This window comes from Gracilinanus agilis, chromosome 2, assembly GCF_016433145.1.
Source record: "Gracilinanus agilis isolate LMUSP501 chromosome 2, AgileGrace, whole genome shotgun sequence".
In the NCBI taxonomy this organism is placed as follows: domain Eukaryota; kingdom Metazoa; phylum Chordata; class Mammalia; order Didelphimorphia; family Didelphidae; genus Gracilinanus; species Gracilinanus agilis.
Window position 1 is genome coordinate 338943426 of NC_058131.1, and position 18715 is coordinate 338962140.

The window sequence follows — 18715 nt, forward strand, 5'->3', positions numbered from 1 at the left end:
AGGACAGCTTGGTGAAATAAAAATACTAGACCACACTCTCTGGTGTCCACTTGCATCCTTTAAAGGTATCAGATTTCCATGACACAAGAATAGCACAGTGATTATTAGGAGAACTGGATTTCTAAACTCAACTCATTACAGTTTGACTAAATTTCTGAATTAAATCCATATACAAAGAATTATAACTTAGTTACAGGACAAAATTAATTGTAAAAAGGAACAATTAAAAGACCCAGAATCAATCAGATTATTTTCCTCAAGAAGATTCAGTAGTCCCCTATTGCCTTTAGGATAAAATACAAACTCCATTGTCTGCCATATAAAGCTATAAAATCGAGCATTTGGGGTTGGGAGAACCCTCTTGCAACAAAGCCCTCTGAGCTCTAGACTCATTCTGTCCTGCTCTGAAGGAGCCCAACTCCAAAGACAAAACCAAGCTTTTCTCATACTCTTCAGCTCATTATATCCCACCCTGGAGTCCTAGAAAATTTTTCTAAAGGCTTAGGAATGGCTAATGACTAGAGGATGCTTTAAAGGTATAGCAAGTTCTCATATATTAGGTACAAAGTAGATGAGGTATAGGACAAGAACTTCTTTCTTCCACTATAGAAGAAATGCTTAATCCACGAGAGTTCCATAAGTGCACGTTGACAAAGAATTAAAGCATGTAACAGTAAGCCATGTCCCATATCATACTCTCAAAAGTATGATAACTTCTGACCTATCGAACTCACAAAGTTGTTATCATGACTGGAACCACCCATCTCTGGATTGCTGTTTGGTCACCTGTGCTCAGGAAAAGAAACACAAAGAAGATACAGCCAGAGACTTTAAGTCCAGTCTCAGATTTTTCTAGGGCTTCAGGTAGTCAATGTTATGTGTATGGAGCTTCCATAATTTGGGGGATTGAGGGACATTAGATTCTCCTTCCAACTCCCCTTGCTGGAAATCTGAGGGTGAGATTGGGGAGTCCCAACACAGATGACAAATGGGAAGAAAGGGTGATCAATGAAGTTGTCTCTCCTTTGAAAGGCTATTGAGTGGACAGCTTTTCTTGCTCAGTGGACATTCCTGTTGGGTTTGGCTTCCCTCTCCCCTTCCTCTTCCCTTTGTCTGGGGCCAAGGGACCAACCACAGGTTTCTGTTTATACTTATGTTTCAGCAAAGAGCTAGGGCAAATGTGTTTATCAGAAGCAGTCCAGTGATGGGGCCACTGAAAGAGACCAGGATGAGTGCTCAGCTCCATAGCAGTGGCCCCAGACAAAACAGATAAGAGGGTTTTCCACATTACAAAGCCCTCTACAATGTAGTCCAAGCCACCTCCCCCAACTCCCTTCTAGGTGTATTACATATGACTCCTCTTCATACGCATCATTTGGGCCAAACTGTCCTATGTGCTGGGTTCTCCCTATAAAAGGCATTCTGCATCTTGTCTCCATACCTCCACCCAGGCTCACCTTTGCTGCCTTGACTGTCTGTATTCCTGCCTCTTAGAATCCCTATTAGAATCCCTAGCTTCTTTCAAAACTCAGCTCAGGTTCTGCTTCTTACATAAGACTGGTCCTGATATCCCACGTGTTAGTGCTTTCTCCTATTCAATATTAGTTTTTATTTGCTTTGTGTATATTTTATACTTTCTTATCTTATACTTCTTAATTGTGTATATCGTATACTTATTATTTTCCCCTACTATAATGTGAGCTCCTTGAGGTCACAGACTATTTAATTTTTGTTTCTGTATTCACATAACCTAGTACCTAAAACACATAGTAGGTGCTTTACAAATGGTTCCTGATTAAAGGAATAAATGAGTAACCTGTAATCTACATCTTTTGGATCAGAGGATTACAGATTTTGAGCTGGAAGGAACCTGAAAGGCCATTTAGTTCAACTCCTTTATTTTTATAAATAAGAATACTGAGGTTTAGAGAAATTAAGTGATTGTTTCAGGTCACAGAGGTGGCAAGTGGTAGAGTTGGACTGGGAACCCAGGGTCTCCAATTCCACATCCAGATTTCTTTTTTAAGCTGTCTCTAGATCATTAAGTTCCTGTTTCCCTGTGCAATTGGAAGACTAGAAGACAAAGCAATTTGCATTTATTGTGTAAATGCCAGTAATTCTGTAGCAGGGCTGTTATCAACTGCCCTCCTGGTAAGTTGTGGAGGGCACCTGTGGGCATGCCTGAATTTCCTCATTCTTTGTTTTCCAGTGACCAACATGCCTTATAATGCCAGGAGTCTCTAGCGAAACCTCATGGGCTCCAATTTGCACTTCCCTGTTTTTCCAGGTTTTAAAATGGCTCCTAAGTGTGTGGGGAGGAGGAAATTTTACCCACAACATCAGGAGTCCATGAAGGGACAAATGACCTTTCAGATAATTGTGCTCAGATGGTTGTGGCCTGTATCACAGAACAACTGCTCTTTCTAAAGGACTAAAAATATGGGATCTTTTCCCCATTTTAGTTTGCCATTTAGCTCTTTCCTTCTTTCTTTCCTTCCTTCTTTGCTCCCTTCCTGCCTCCCTCCCTCCTTTCTTTCTTTTTCATATGGTGACAGTAAAACTTTCTAACTTTTAACAATTGTTCTTTTTTTAGAAGAAATCAAGCATTTCAGGCTGAAATGAGTTTTGCAGTTGGACAGATGAAACTTCAGGTAGAAAAAGATGATGATAAACATTTATATAGTGTTTTTTGGTTTATAAATGCGTATAGCAGCTATAAAAGATCAGGCTTTCCCTGAGCTCAGACCAAGCCCTTCATTTTATCACTAGGTTCTGTTTGTAAGAAAAATGGGTCATTACAGGCAGTTTCTGACATCAGTTGAGGAGAGCTAATTTTCCAAGAACAAGGATGATTTTTCTAGGTTAAGCTTCATTATAGGCCAGCAGGATCTCTAATTAAATTGTGTGCAAAACATCCTGACCAAATCCAATTTTATTTTGAAAATTTGTGATTTATTTTGCATAAGAAGCTGAGCTGATGATAGAACATTGATAGTGATTCCGAAGTCCTGGAACTTGATGGGCACAGTTGGAGACTTGACTTGATTTTACCATCAGAAAATAGGCCCTGGCCCCTGCCTAAGACTGATGAGCTGGAGAGAAAAAGACAGAGCCATAGAGCATGCAATAATTTCTCCTTTTCTTTCTTTTTCTTTCCTTTCAATTTTTTGTTCTTGTTTTTCCATCCCTGCTTTTTTCTTCTCTTCCTTTTTCTTTCTTTCTTTTTTTAACCCTTAACTTCTGTGTATTGGCTCAAAGGTGGAAGAGTGGTAAGGGTGGGCAATGGGGGTCAAGTGACTTGCCCAGGGTCACACAGCTGGGAAGTGTCTGAGGCCGGATTTGAACCTAGGACCTCCTGTCTCTAGGCCTGACTCTCAATCTATTGATCTACCCAGCTGCCCCCTTCCTTTTTCTTCCTCCCTGACTTCCTTTCTTCCTTACTCCTTCTCTCCATTTTTCTATGGACCTTTCTTCTCTTCTTCCTTTTTTCCTTCCTTTTTTCCTAACTTCTCTCATTCCTTCCTTCTTTTTATCCTTTTCTTTTCCTTCTAACCCTGGAAGTTCACTCTATCTTTGCAACCTCCTAATCTGGAAAGCTCACTATGCAGCCTTCTCACTCTGGAAGTGCACACTGAACCTGCAACCACTTTCTTCTTTTGAACACTTATTACTCCCTGAATCTCTGTTTAAAGGAGAATACCAAGGTCAGCTCTGTCTTTATTTTCTTCTGGTCTCCTCTCCCACTCGTTAAATCTTTACTCTTCTATCTCTCCCCCTACCCATTTGTTATCTTCCCCTTTAGAATCACCTTGAGAGCAGGGGCTCTTTTTCTTTTTTATTGTATTATATTCTTTTATATTGTATTTTATTGTATTTGTATTGTATTTTTAATTGTATTTTTATTTAATTGTATTTATTGTATTTTTTATTGTATTGTATGGTATGCTCTGCATAGTGCCTGGCATAGAGAAAGTGCTTAATAAATATTTGTTTATTGTTGACTTTCTTTCTCTTCCTCTCTTTCTCTCCCTCCTTGCCTTCTTTTTATAGTATTCATTTCCTCTTTTCCTTTCCTCTTCTACTTTGCCTCTCTTTCTATCCTTCCCTTCCTTCTTTCCTTCCTTCCATCCATTTCCTTTTTTCCTTTTCTATTCTTCCTTCCCTTCCTCTCCGACTTCTTTTGGGAAGAAATATGACGTAAGATATAAACTCTGTGTGGTACCATTTACTATTAAGGATATTTTAAGAACTCATGATTTCATCAATGTGAGTGTGTCGTCCACTGCTAATGAGAATTGCACCTCCCACTGCATTAGTTGAGCTTCATTCTTGAACAGGCTTATTCTCAAAAGTTTTCCCAGTTTGGTAGGACCTTTAAGAGCTTTACTTGACTAGGATGATCTTAAAGAACTTCAGGTCACTTCCATGCCCATATGAGTCATCAGAGAATGTTAATAGAGGCTCTGGTTTGAAACATTTAATAAAATAGCATCTGTTTCTATTTTTGTTGCCTAGGACCTTCAGATGCTTGGCAATTTTCCTTTAACACAGACCCATTAGGGTTGTTCCATAATGCTTTATTTCTTTAAAATGACCAAAGGTTGACAAGTGAAAGATCAAATGAGGAGAACTTGACATATTGGATTTGGAGAAGGGACCAGAGGTAAATAGATTTAAACAAGAGCAAGAGAATTCAGTTTGCTTAAACAAATATCCATGGAAGATGTAGAGAAGGCAACATGATAGAGTGAAGAGAACACTTGGATTTGGACTAAGTGGACCTGGGTTCAAATCCTAACTCTACTACTCACTATGTGACTTTGACAAATGCCTTTCCTCTCTGAACGTCAGTTTCTTTAAATATGGACTATGGCAGTTGTGCTAGATGATCCCTAAAGTCTCTTCTGATTCTATAGCTTATTATCCTATGCCCTCCAAATTTAGTATAAGCTTATAACTTCCTGCTTTCTCTCAAAAAGCCACAGGACTACCTGTGGGGCTACTTTCCATGTTAGCCTGGGGGTAGTACTTCTTGGATTTGGTTCTACACTATCACTTTTGTTCTACACTATGTCATTTTGGAAAAATGAGAATATGACCATTCTTTTAATTTTACTACCATATTTGTTTTGAGATAATAGTATCCTTTAAAAATGTATTTATTAATATATTTTAGAATAATATGTTCATATCCAATAATTCTTCCTTCTCCCCTGGCACTTACTTTACTTATGACAACAGTGAAAAACAGCTAAGCAAAACTTTCTGATGCAGCATATTTGTCTAGTGGAGTATGAAACATTCTGTACTCATAGTCCACCATTTCTCTATTAAGAAGAAGGAAGTATGCTCCATTTTCAGTCATCTGGAACCAATATGGATTTTTGCATTTATTCTGAACTATTTTCTCTTTTATGCCTGTCATATATTATTGTATTATAATCTAGCCTCCTGGTCCTTTCTTTGCATTGCATCAGTTCATATAAGCCCTCCCATGTTTCTTTGAATTCCTCATCATTGGTGTTCCTCATAACAAAGTAAAATGTCATCGCATTCATTTAGAGTGATTTATTTAGCTCATACCCAATCCATTGATATCTACTTTTGGTACAATAGAAAAGCATTGCTATGAATATCCTGATACCCATACACACATACAAACATATAACTTTTATTTCTGTCATAGATCTTCTTGGAGTTCTATGCCCAATAGTGGTACTTCTTAGTCAAAAGTATATATAACTTAGTAACTTTGCTCACGTAGATCCAAATTGTATTGGTGTGCCTTTGTTGACAAAGCCTTTCCAACATTCAACCCAAGTCATTGAGTATTTTCATCTTTTGTTATCCTTGCCAATTTGATGAAAAACTATTTTGATTTGCAATTCTCTTATTAGTGATTTGGAACTTTTTTCTTATATTGTTGATTATATTTTTGTCTTTTGAAAACTCTTCATAGTTTTAGACTGTAGGAAAGCTTCTAGTTTTATTTATTTATGCCTATTTTCTATATAACTTATAAGTCAGACTTTTATCAAGAACACTTGATACAGAGTTTTCCTCAATTAATAGTTTCTCTTCTTGGTTTAGCTGCATTGCTTTTATTTGTGCAAAAGCTTTAAATCTTTATATCATTATAATTGTTTTCTCTTTTATAATCTCATCCCTCCTTTTTCTAGTTATGATTCTCATCACAACATGAATTTAATATTTAGATCAGTTATACCAAATACCACAATAAGCTCCAAATGGAGAAGATGCTGGTCTAAACCCAATTTCTGCCTAACTACTTTCCATTTTTCCCAGAATTTCAATAAGGTCTTCTCCCTCCTGTAGTTTTTGTTCTTGGGTCTATCAAACACTGAGCCCCTGTAATTGTTTGCTTCTCACATTTGTTTATGGAGTCAGTTGCATTGAATTACTCTTCTTTTTTTAAACCAGTATCAAATAGTTTTCATGATTATGGCTTTATAATATAGTTTGTGAAATAGGCTACTTGTCCTATTAACTTGACACTCTTTGGTTCACTCCTATTAATTTTGTCATTATTTTGCCTCATTCCACAAGTAATCTTGGTACTGTGGTTTGCTTGGTGTAGCACTAATTGTTCTGTCTTTACCAAATAAAATGCAAATGGGCTTAAGCTAGAGCAGCGGTTCCCAAAATTTTTTGGCTTACTGCCCCCTTTCCCGAAAAAATATTACTTAGCACTCCCTGTCACATACTATCACTGCCCCCTTACAGTTATTCACTGCCCCGAAATGCACCTGTGGCCATCACCGCTTCCCTGGATCTCTGCAGCACCCACCAGGGGGCGATGGTGCCCACTTTGGGAATCACTGAGCTAGAGCTTAAAGAAAGATGGTGTGTGGAAAACTCATTAGTCAGCATAAAGATAAAATCCTGGAAGGAATGACTAAAGATGGTTGTGTTGCCTCTGACCTAGAAGGGAAAGAAAAGGCTCTATTTGTTTTCAGTTGTTTAGAAATTCATTTGCCTTTAGTCAGAAGCCTTTTAAGGGCCTTTTAAGGGCCCTTATAACTCTGGTGACAAGTATAATGCTACATTATACTTGGCATAAAGCATAACTTCCATTAATCATGTGCTGAGCCCATCAGTACATCATAAATAAATATTTACTGTTAAATATTTCTGAACTGCTAATTTAGTCTCCTCGTTCTGCATATGAAGAAACTAAGGCATGTTAATCACTCTTCTGGGACACACAGGAAGCCCTTCATTAACACTAAAAGTTGACTGAATTTAGTGCTTAGGTGAAAATACCCAGCAAGAACTGGTATATTTCAAGCAACGTTTTGCCCATGACAGTTGTGCTCTTGTGACTGCATATGTAAGTGTGAATATCTGTCTCTGAGACTTATAAAATAAAATAAAGGTTTCAGTGGGACTTCAAAGGTCATCATCTAACTTGGCACTGACCCAAACCCTAAGTATCTCTTCCATCTCACATCTCTGACAAGTGGTCATTTAGTGTGAGCCCAAATATTCTCGCAAACAGGGTGCTCATTACCATAAACATCTGTCTGTCTGGTAATATCTTTGTGAATATGACTCTATCTGCTATCCCTTTTGCCTCTGGATTCATGGTAAAATGTTTACTCCGATGCTTTTCATTTGTTGACAGAGGGTGAGGCAGAAGCCCAGTGGCTTCAGGACACAGGCTTAGCTGACCTCATTGGGGCTCCTACACCAGACAGTGATAACAGAGTGCTCCTGTCCACGCTCACAAAGACCCAAGCGGCTGCTGTGCAACGGAGACTAGACACATACACACGCTCAATCCGTAAGAAAAACAAGCCACCAGTGAGGGACGTCAGAGACATCTTTGGCACCTTTGATACAGGGGTCAGTTAAATCTTGCCTTTTCTGATATTTTGCCCTCTCATCATTCCCTTATCCTGCTTTCCCCATCCCTAGTGTTCCTATTAATTTATTTTCCACAAACAAAATTAATCCTTGATGTTGAGGTGACCATTAAACTCATAAGACAAAGAAGGTCATATGGTAAGAGATCAGATTTTCAACTGAACAGCTGATGTATTTGCCTGAATAAGAGAAAGACCATCAAATCTTTTTGGCAAATCCAATTCAATTCAGCAAAAATATATTAAGAACTAGGTTCTTGGAATACTTTGTGGTGTCATGGAAAGAGTGGCCACAAATGGAGTCTAGAGGATTTTGGTATAAAACTTGTCTCTAAAGTAACTATATAATCTTGGGCAAATCATTTAAACTCTCTGAGCCTCAGTTTCCCCTTTTATAAAATTCAGAGGTTGGACTAGATGACTTCTTTAGCCCCTTTGCTCTAAATCTCACAATCCTTGCTCCTTGCCCCTTAGGAGTTTACCCAACATCATAATTTTAGGACCACAGGCTTAGAGCCCATCGTATCCACACCCCTCTTATCACAAAGAAGGATACTGAGGTCCAGAGTTTAAATTATTTGCCTATCCATGGTCACAGAAGTGGTAAGTAACAGAGCTGGGATTCAAACTTATATTTTATTAGACCAAATCTATCACTATTTTCATTTCATCACATCATCATATTTTCATTCATTCAACTTGAGCTGTTGTCTCAAGTAAGAATCAAGGCCTTTTGATGGAAATGCTTCCATCTTTTTCCTTGGGATTCTCCATATAGTAATGCTAAATCATATTCTATAAGGGAAAGGGAAGTAAACTTCAGTCACAACAATCCCCACAAGTGCACAGAAGAGTCTTGAATTTTATTTTATTTTATTTTATTTTATTTTATTTTTTAAATCCTTACCTTCCGTCTTGGAGTCAATACTGTATATTGGCTCCAAGGCAGAAGAATGGTAAGGGTAGGCAATGGGGGTCAAGTGACTTGCCCAGGGTCACACAGCTGGGAAGTGTCTGAGGTCAGATTTGAACAAGAGTCTTGAATTTTAAATCATGTCCATATACATATACATATTCTCTATAATATCCACGTTTATCCTTTTTCATTTACATCATTTTTCAGTCCACAGAGGAAGGATGTTATTTGCAGAAACAAAATTCTAAGAAGCAAACATATTCTTACGCACATTAAAAGAGAGGTCATAGATAACACAAACTAGATCCTTAGGAATGAATAACAGTAGTCCTAGTTTAAGGGGCTCTAGAATAAGGACTGTACATCAGATATCAGATGACTAAAGCAGAGGTCTGACCCTATCATTCACCTACTCTTTGCCCTCAAAATTCTCCATGAATTTCCAATTGCTTCTAAGAGCAAATATCAACTCTCTTTGGTATTTGTAGCATTTCAAAATGTGATTTCAGCCTACCTCTAGCCTTATTATACATGACTTGTCTTCATATATACTCTGGTCCAACCAAATTGGCCTTCCAGAACTTCTCTTTGTCTCAGTTTCCTTGTCTTCAAAACAAGGATAATACTACTTTTACTTCATAAAATTATAGTGAGGGTCAAACAAGATGACAAGTAAAGCACTTTGTAAACCTTACCTGCTAGCTGTGGAATATCATTCCACCATCCATCCCTTTTCCTCTCTATAGACCCTTGTCCCCTCTGCCCTGCCGTGTCTTGAATTTACTCCCTCTTACTCTTCCACTTTTTAAGAATCTCCTGCTTCCTTCAAAGCTTATTTCATTCCTTTCCTGTTTGATGCCTATCTTGATTCCCCCTGGTTATTGTCTCTCCCCCTGAAATTACCTTGCATATACTTTGTATTCATTTTGAATATGCTTATGTTATACATGTTGTTTTCTTCTATAGACTAAGTTTCTCGAAGACAGGGATGGTTTCATTTTTGTCTTTGGGTCCTCAGTGCCCCACAGAGTAGGCACTTCATGAATGCCGTCTAATTGATATAATGTACATCATATTCTTATGCAGGAAGTGTTAGCAGAGAGAGAAGATGCTGAGGGGAAATGGACACAGCCCAAATCCAGGCCTTCAGAACCTCCACCAGGTAAGGAGGCCTTTTGTTTTTTTGGAAATCTAAAAGTATAACTAGGTTCTTTTTCATGAATATTCTCTGTAACTGTTTTCTAGCTGTTGTCTTTTGAAAAAGTTTATCAATCATTAAAAGATTTTACTATTAAAGTCCTTACTTGTTTTGTTTTTAAACTTTCTGTAAGACAGAAGAGCAAAGGGTAGGCAAACGGGTAAGTGGCTTGCCCAGAGTCACATAGCTAGAAAGTGTCTGAGGCTAGATTTGAATTCAAGACCACTCACTCTATTTACTGAGACACCTAGATTGCTCCTACAGTCTTTCTTGTTAAAACTTTAAAAACTAACTTTTCTTTTCCTTCCTCCTCCCTCTATCCCTCTCGTTCCTTCTTCTTGACTCTGGCCATTAAGCTATCAAGAGCTGACTTGTACCCTGGTTTCTTTTGTGAAGCTGTCATTGGGTTTGAAAGCCAGCATGGAATGGCTGATAGACTCCTATCCCCCTATACCAATGTAGAAATGACCTTAAGCAATATCAATGTGGGGCAAATTTATTAGCAAACTGGACTGGCTGAGCCCTTGGAGTCTGGGGAGGGAGTCCAAATGGTGAATCTTTCATTTACATAGAGTTGAGTGCCCAAGCCCTGTTATTAACATGACAGATAAAATGTTTTCTTTTCCATGTATCAGAGAACTTGAGAAATATCAGCAGTAGGAGTCCTGGTGGACTATAGGATCTTTATCATAGAAAAAAGACACATTGTGGTTATAAGACTTCTAGATGCAATTCAGTGGGGCAGCTGGGTGGCTCAGTGGATTGAGAGTCAGACCAAGAGCCAGGAAGTCCTGGGTTAAAATCTGACTTCAGACACTTGTCAGTTGTGTGACCCTGGGCAAGTCACTTAATCCTCATTACCTAAACCTTACTGTTCTTCTGCCTTGGAACCAATACAGAGTTTGATTGTAAGATGGAGGTAAGGATTTAAAAAAACAAACATTTATTAAGTGTGTTCTATGAGCAGAGCCCTGGGTTAGGTGCTGGCAAAGAAACAAAACTTAAAGAAGTCTTGGTTCCTGTATTCATGAACTTAGTCCAGGGATATGTTAGTAAGGACAACGATTTATAATATACAATATTACATGGTAACTGTCTTATGGAGGTGCAAGTAAAGTGCTGGAGAAAATCTAAGAGGGAAAGGCTATTGTCCACTGGTTAGTGGGATCAGGGAAGACTTCTTTAAAGAGATGGAATTTTAATTGGGAAGGAATAGGAAAGAATTCAGCAGGCAAAGGCCTGAAGGTTGTTTAGGGAGGTAGAAGGGCATGCAAAGATTTGGGAATTAATTGAGGAAAGACAAGGAAGAATGAGAGTACCAGGGTTATTCTGCCACTTTGGAGATACCTAATTTGGTTGATTTATACGTTATATGTAAGATAAGGCAGGAAAGATAGGATGGTTCCAGATTGAAGAAACATTGAATACTACTCAAAGAAGTATTAACCTTATTCTGGAAGGCAATAGGGAATCACTGAAAATTCTTTAGCAGATAAATGGCATCACTGCCCCCTAGGAGTTTACCCAACATAATAATTTTGGGATCTAAGGAAGAATGTTCTGGGTATGAAGGATAGATTGGAAAGATAAGAAAGTAGAAGTGAGAAAAACTTGGGTAGAATTTCTATAGTTAGTTATTCCACAGGCAAGATTCCTTCATTATTAAAACTGAGTTTGGCCTGTGGGTCTGGAGTCCAGGGAAGGAGAAGTCTATCTGTAATAAATAAACCCCTGAGCAGATGTTTCCTTCAAGAACAGCTGTCACCAACTTCTGCAGGACATCTGCAGACATCTGCCCTGTGACTTCTGTTAAAGAGCTCTGTTTTTGTCCCTTGGCAGCGGTAGATTATCCAGGATGTATGGAATATCCTTGCCCAGTTCCCAGTTCTGGAAAGGAGGAAATATTCAGCACTGATTCTGCATATTCAGAGCAAGCAGCACTCCTGCAGAAAGGAACACTACCCCCAGAAGCTAAGTGGATAAAGGGCAAGGGCTCACTGCCGGTAAGGGATTGGGAATCTAACTAACTTCTTTAGGCATTACTTTTCCATGGGTTCTGAGGCATCGTGGCATGCTTTTGGATTCAACTTCTTATACATTTATTTACTGGGCAACTATAATGAGTAAAACTCTGAAGGAGATAAAGATGAATAATGTCCAGTCCTTGCCTTCAAGGAACTTCCATTTTGGTATGTGAGATTAGACATGTATACACAGTGTTGTAAAACAAGTTTCATTGTGATTGGGATCGTACAAGAAGTCCAAAGTATTGAAAAGGGTATAGATGAAAGCATATTTTCCCCTGTCTTCTTTTTTTGGGAGGGGGGCGGTATGTGGTGGGATATGGCTAAAGTGGGACTTTGTTTTGTAAATTTTTTTTTGCCTTCTCAGTGGGTGGGGAAGAGACTTTAGAAAGGAAAATAAATTATGTTGAATTTTAAAATTTAGTTAAAAGGATCCAAAGGCAGAAGTGCAATGGTTAGAAATTACGAAGAGGCAAATGTAGGCTTGATGTCAGGAAAAACATATTAGCAATAAACTGGAGTTATGATTCTCACTTCGGCAGCACGTATTTTAAAATTGGAATGATACAGAGAAGATTAACACAGCCCCTTTGCAAGGATGACATGCAAATTCATGAACCATTTCCCTCTCCAAACAAACAAATAAATGAATGAATAAACAAACAAATAAATAAATAAATGGAAGGTATATAAAGTTCAATATCTGCGCTGATAGGCTGTGGGCTTCTCCTTCATGGAGGTCTGGATGACCATTTATAGGACATGATGTAGTAGGGAGTCCTTTTCTGTATGTGTTGGACTAGATGCTTGCTTGGGTCCCCTCCATCTCCCAAATTCTCTAGTTCTATGAGATCAGCTTCCATTGGGAAGATTTAGTGAAGCTCAGTGAAAGGGGTGGCATTTTCAGCTGGAATTCAGAAAATGGGCAGGATTTCTACATGTAGAAATAAGGACGGGAAGAAGGAAACATGGGAAAGCAACAGTATGAGCCAAAGTAGAAGGGTGGGAAAGGGGCATGTGTATAGAAATGATGTATACTTCAGGTTGAATGTAGCACATAATATATGTTAGTCAATAGTAATAGATGCAGGTGACCAATTTCTGAGTTCAGATCTGGCCTCAGACACTTATTAGTTGTGTGACCCCAGACAAGTTACTTAATTTCTACCAGCCTCTACTTTCTTATCTGTGAAATATTATTGATAATGAACTTTTTCCCAGGATTATTGGGAGGTTAAAATGAGACAGAATTTGTGAAATGTTTTGTAAACTTTAAAGCCCTATGTAGGTGATGAATTTATTTGGAAAATGACATTTGTACTATGGTTTAGATAGTTTATTTGCTAGTGGTGTGTGGCATTAATTGGAGGACAGAGCCTGGAGGAGGGAGATGGTTGGGTGGCACTTGTAATAATATAGGTGACAAGCAATGAAAAGCCCATCCTGGGGCAGTGGTGATGAGAGCAAAGAGAAGATAATGAAGAGATCAAGAGAGAGAATAAGTTTAGAGAGTGGTGAAGGGAAGACAATGAATTCAGTTTTGAATGGTTCAAGTCTGAATTGTAGCAGAACATGAACTGCTGCATTTGGAATCCAAGGACCTGGGTTCAAATTCCATCTCTGCCATTTACTACTATCTAGATGACCATGGGAAAGTCTCTTTATCACTCTGAGCCTGGATTTTTTTTATCTGTAAAATATTTGTAGGGGAGGGCAAGGAGGGAAAACTGGAGTATTGTTGCTCAGTCATTTCAATAGTGTCCTACTCATTGTGAACTCATTTGGGATTTTCTTGGCAGAGATACTGAAGTGGTTTGCCATTTCCTTCTCCAGAGCTCATTTGACAGATGAGGAACTAGGGCAAACAGGGTTAAGTAAACTGCCCAGGATCATATAGCTAGTGTCTGAGGCCAGATTTGAACTCAGGAGGATGAGTCTTTCTAAATCTAGGCCTGGCATTCTATCCATTGCATCTTATTGTAAATGGTCTTATTGTTTTTTTTAATTTTAAAATTTTATTTAATTGATTAATTAAGAAAAATTTTCCATGATTTAACCTGCCTTATTATAAGCCCCAGATTTCCAAGACTTCTTCTAAAGTTTCAGTTAATTTTGTCCTTATACAATGATAAAACTGACCAATTCTGTCATTATACATATGATAGAACTGAGGCCCACAGAAGGGTGATTTGTCACAGAGTGTTCATATCAGACCCAGGACTAGAACCTGGGCATTATGATCCCCAGGCCAGAGATCTTTCCAATGACATTCATGTATTACCTGAAAATGACTGAATTTCCTGGGATTATCTGTAATTTCAAACACCATAATCTCTACTAAGAATTTTAAACACTGAGAATTTTCTTCTGTTTCTCTAGAAGTTTAGAATTCCCAAGGGAAGACTTGGAGTGACAAGAATAGGAGACTTATCACCACAAGATATGAAGAAGATCCCCACATTGGCCCTGATTGAGCTGACAGCTCTGTGTGACATTTTGGGTCTGGACTTGAGAAGGAGCAAGGCAGGAAAATGGAAGGCAACAGGTTATCCATCTTCTATTCTATTTAAAAGTCTAACTGAAATGAGATTTGATTGAAAACAAACTAATATTCTCTTGAATTTTTTTTATTTGAGAATAGAAGGCATGAGAAATCTTAACCCCTGCAGAGGTTGTAAATAATATTTAGGGACAGGAATACTATATGAGGTTTGGAAGAGATTTTCTGAGTGTCTTTCTAAGAAAACTGGCCCATGGTTACTAAAACTAAGAGTCCCAGATTCACGGGTCAACCTATTCATTGAAGAAAGAAGACAAACATATATTAAGCATCTATTTTGTGCCAGGCACTTTTCAAATATCACCTCATTTGATACTTGCAGTAACTGTGGGAAGTAGATGATCTGCATTTTACAGATGAGGAAACGGAGGTAGACAGTGATTAAGTGACTTCCCCAGGGTCACACAGCTAGTAATTGAGGCCAGATTTGAACTTAAGTCTTCCTGGCTCCAGGCCCAGCCAGAGCCGGGCTTCAGGTTCTATCTACTCTGCTATGTAATTGCCTCTAGTGCCTCATGGCCAGTAGCAGAGCCCAATTTTCCTCAACCCCATGTCTTGTCCACTTCCATTTGTGAGTTTGCATCAGAATTTTTGGTACACATATTTACCCACAAGTGTGTGTGTCAGTGTGTGTTCTGTGGAACAGTGTATTTTTCTTGCACTCTCAGTGCTTCATATCGGTGATTTCTGTCTTCTGCTGATTTGCTTACACGATAGACACAGAAAAGGCTAACACTCAGTGAGTGCTCCTTCTACTGATACAGATTACAACCTTTCCATGTCTCAGGAGATGGTTTAATAAGTTGTTTTGGACAAAGAAATCATGGCCCAGTGGCCGACTTTTGGGAATAAGCATTTCTGAATTTGGCAGATCAAAAGCAGTGTGGTATAGAGCACATAGAACACTGGACTTGGAATAGAGAGGCCTGGGTTTGTATCTTACTTCAGACACTTACTACTTGGGTGACCTTAGTGACAAGTCATCCTCTCAAGGCCTCAGTTTCTTCATCTGAAAAATGAGAGAATTGGATGCAGGGACCTCTAAAGTCACTTCCATCTCTACATCTCTTGTATGATGGATGCTTGGTCTGTCCCTGGTCCTTCTCATAAAGCCCCTTCAACTCATTAGGTCTGCAAGAACTTATGTTCCAATTACAGTCACTCTGAGAAGTGAGCTCAATGCCTGTGTCTTTGGATGGCACTGGAGGAGGACTTTTGCAGAAATTAATTATTATCTTTAAAATGTGTCCCTTCAATCCTGAGGAATTATGAAAAAGAACACTATCCACATCCAGAGAAAGAACTTGGAGTAGAAACACAGAATAAAAATCATATAATCAATCACATGGTTCAATGGGGATGTGATTAGGGTTTTGGCTTTAAAAGATCACTCTATTGCAAATATGAATAATATGGAAATAGGTTTTGAATAGTAATACATGTATAGCCCAGTGGAATCGCTTGTCAGTTCGGGGAGGGGGGAAGGAAAAGAGGGGTAGAAAGATCATGAATCACATAACCATGGAAAATTATTCTAAATAAATGAATTAATAAGATAAAATAAGTCCCTTAATTCTGGTGGAATGGGTGGTCCAATACAGGTTGCTCCTGGAAAAACTAAGGAGGAAAAGTCGATATTACTTTAAAAGATAAGAGTGTTTGTTTTTTTTTTCTGTTCTTCTACAGAGAACCGGCTTTTTGGAGTCCCTCTTAGCACTTTGTTGGAGACTGATCAGAAAGTTGTTCCTAACACACAAGTTCCACTGATTCTACAAGCTGTAAGTTGAGCTCAGATGTCAGGCATGTAGCTACCAGTCAGCCTCTGGCCATCTGAGTACACCACTGTCCCCAGACCTCTGAGACTCTTGGTTATATGTAGAAACTCCCTAAGTTGGAATCTTCTTAGGTGTGTTTCCAAAGCTTCTCTTTCACTCACCAGTTCTAACTTTTCCCAGCTGCTTTCGTGTTTGGAGAAGAGAGGGTTAGACACGGAAGGGATCCTGAGAGTGTCTGGCTCCCAGACCAGGATTAAGGTAATTGGCTTTTTTGTTTTTGTTTTTTAACTAATAATTGGAGTTGGGTCTTCTGGCTTCTATATTCACCTGTGCACATGGTGGTCTGTTTTTGACACTTTACTTATCAATGTGTACAAATGGTCAATAGAAATACTCTTGTTGGCCTGTGTATTTTTTGAATTGATGCTACTAATTAGCCATGAATGTTGAATGAACACAATGCAAAATCACTTTACAGATATAGAAAGTCACTTAGTGTGGTTCTGTTTCATTTCCTTCATTATTCTGTCTTCTACTTTTCTTTTTTTTACCCACATTTCCTCTTCCTGATTCTCTTCTTGATTGGCACAATCTTTGTTCAGTTCTCTTAAATTCTCCCAAAGATTCCCATGATTTTGCAGCCACCAAATGCACTGATTCATAGAGTCAAATGAATTGGATGAAAAAAAAAACATTTATTAAATTACACTTCTAGGGGCAGGTAGGTGGGTCAGTAGATAGAGAGCCAGGCCTGGAGGGCCTGAGTTCAAATCTGGCCTCAGATACTTCTTAGCTATGTGATGCTGTGCAAGTAACTTAACCCTAATTGTTTAGCTCTTACTGCTCTTCTGCCTTTGAACCAACACTTAGTATTGATTCTAAGACAGAAGGTAAGGGTTTTAAAAACAAGAACAAAAATACTTCCATATTCCAAATACTCTGATAAGCGCTGAAGACAAATAGAAACACAAGATAACCCTTCCTCTCAAAAAGCTCGCATTCTAATGCAAGGAAGCAACTCAGCCAAGAGAATTCTCTGGGCTCTAGAAAGCATTTACTGAAAGTCCTAATACTGTATAATAGGTCATAGGACAAGCCCCTGGGGTATTCCATTACAGGGCCCAGAGTTCTGAAGGTCCTCTATGTCACCACAAGGGTTATTGTCACACTCAAGCTGTGCAAATAGCCGTGTATTCCTCTGTCTTTTAGAGCTTGGATGGCCAAGAGTTTGGGGGAGGAGGAGGAGAAGGGAAGTCAAGAGGGCGTGTGCCCTTGGTGGTGAGACTCCTCGGTAGGGTCTAGGTGGCCAAAAGGAAGGAACAAATGAAAAGAAAGGGAGAGCGCACTTCCCAGCACCCAGTTTCCCTGGATGGTTAATAGGATTATAGAATTTAGAGCAGAAGAGGACCTTAGGGATCATTTAGGCCAAGAGTCTGTAAACTCTGACCCTCAGCCTGTGGCGTGCTCTGCTACCATGATCTAGGCCATCTCCATCATTTTACAAAAGCAAAAATTGAAGCCTGGAGAGAAAGCAAGGGACTTCTTTTTTATTTTTTTTGAAAAATTTTATTTAATTAATTGATTTAGAATATTTTTCCATGGTTACATGAATCATGTTCTTTCCCTCCCCTCCTCCCACCCCCTCCCATAGCCAATGAGCAGTTCCACTGGGTTTTACATGTGTCATTGATCAAGACCTATTTCCATATTATTGATTTTTGCATTTGGGTGATCATTTAGAGTCTACATCCCCAGTCATATCCCCATCAACCCATGTGATCAAGCAGTTGTTTTTCTTCTGTGTTTCTGCTCCCACAGTTCTTCCTCTGGATGTGGATAGTGTTCTTTCTCATAAGTCCCTCAGAATCGTCCTGGGTCATTGCATTGCTGCTAGTAGAGAAGTCTATTACATTCAGTTGTGCCACAGTGTATCCATCTCTGTGTATGAGGTTCTCCTGGTTCTGTTCCTTTCACTCTGCATCAATACCTGGAGGTCGTTCTAGTTCACATGGAATTCCTCCAGTTCATGATTCCTTTGAGCACAATAGTATTCTATCACCAACAGATACCACAGTTTGTTCAGCCATTCCCCAATTGAAGGGCATACCCTCCTTTTCCAGTTTGTTGCCACTACAAAAAGCACAGCTATAAATATTTTCATACAAGTCTGTTTATCTATGATCTCTTTGGGGTACAAACCCAACAATGGTATGGCTGGATCAAAGGGCAGGCATTCTTTTATAGCCCTTTGAGCATGATTCCAAATTGCCAGCCAGAATGGCTGGATCAGTTCACAGCTCCACCAGCAATGCATTAATGTCCCAATTTTGCCACATCCCCTCTGTCTCTTATACAC

General features: G+C 38.9%; 1 protein-coding gene and 1 non-coding gene across 2 annotated transcripts in view; both read left to right on the forward strand.

The window, feature by feature from the left end:
* Window positions 1–18715, forward strand: part of ARHGAP40 (Rho GTPase activating protein 40) — an 82967-nt gene that overhangs the window by 40926 nt on the left and 23326 nt on the right. Inside the window, exons 3-8 of the mRNA XM_044659800.1 lie at window positions 7646–7866; window positions 9889–9964; window positions 11840–12003; window positions 14404–14569; window positions 16271–16362; window positions 16540–16617. Of these exons, the coding sequence (XP_044515735.1) occupies window positions 7646–7866; window positions 9889–9964; window positions 11840–12003; window positions 14404–14569; window positions 16271–16362; window positions 16540–16617 (797 nt within the window). The remainder of the gene's footprint in view (window positions 1–7645; window positions 7867–9888; window positions 9965–11839; window positions 12004–14403; window positions 14570–16270; window positions 16363–16539; window positions 16618–18715) is intronic.
* LOC123238385 lies at window positions 12551–12657 on the forward strand. The gene has a single exon (XR_006505576.1). It is a non-coding gene; the product is annotated as a U6 spliceosomal RNA (small nuclear RNA).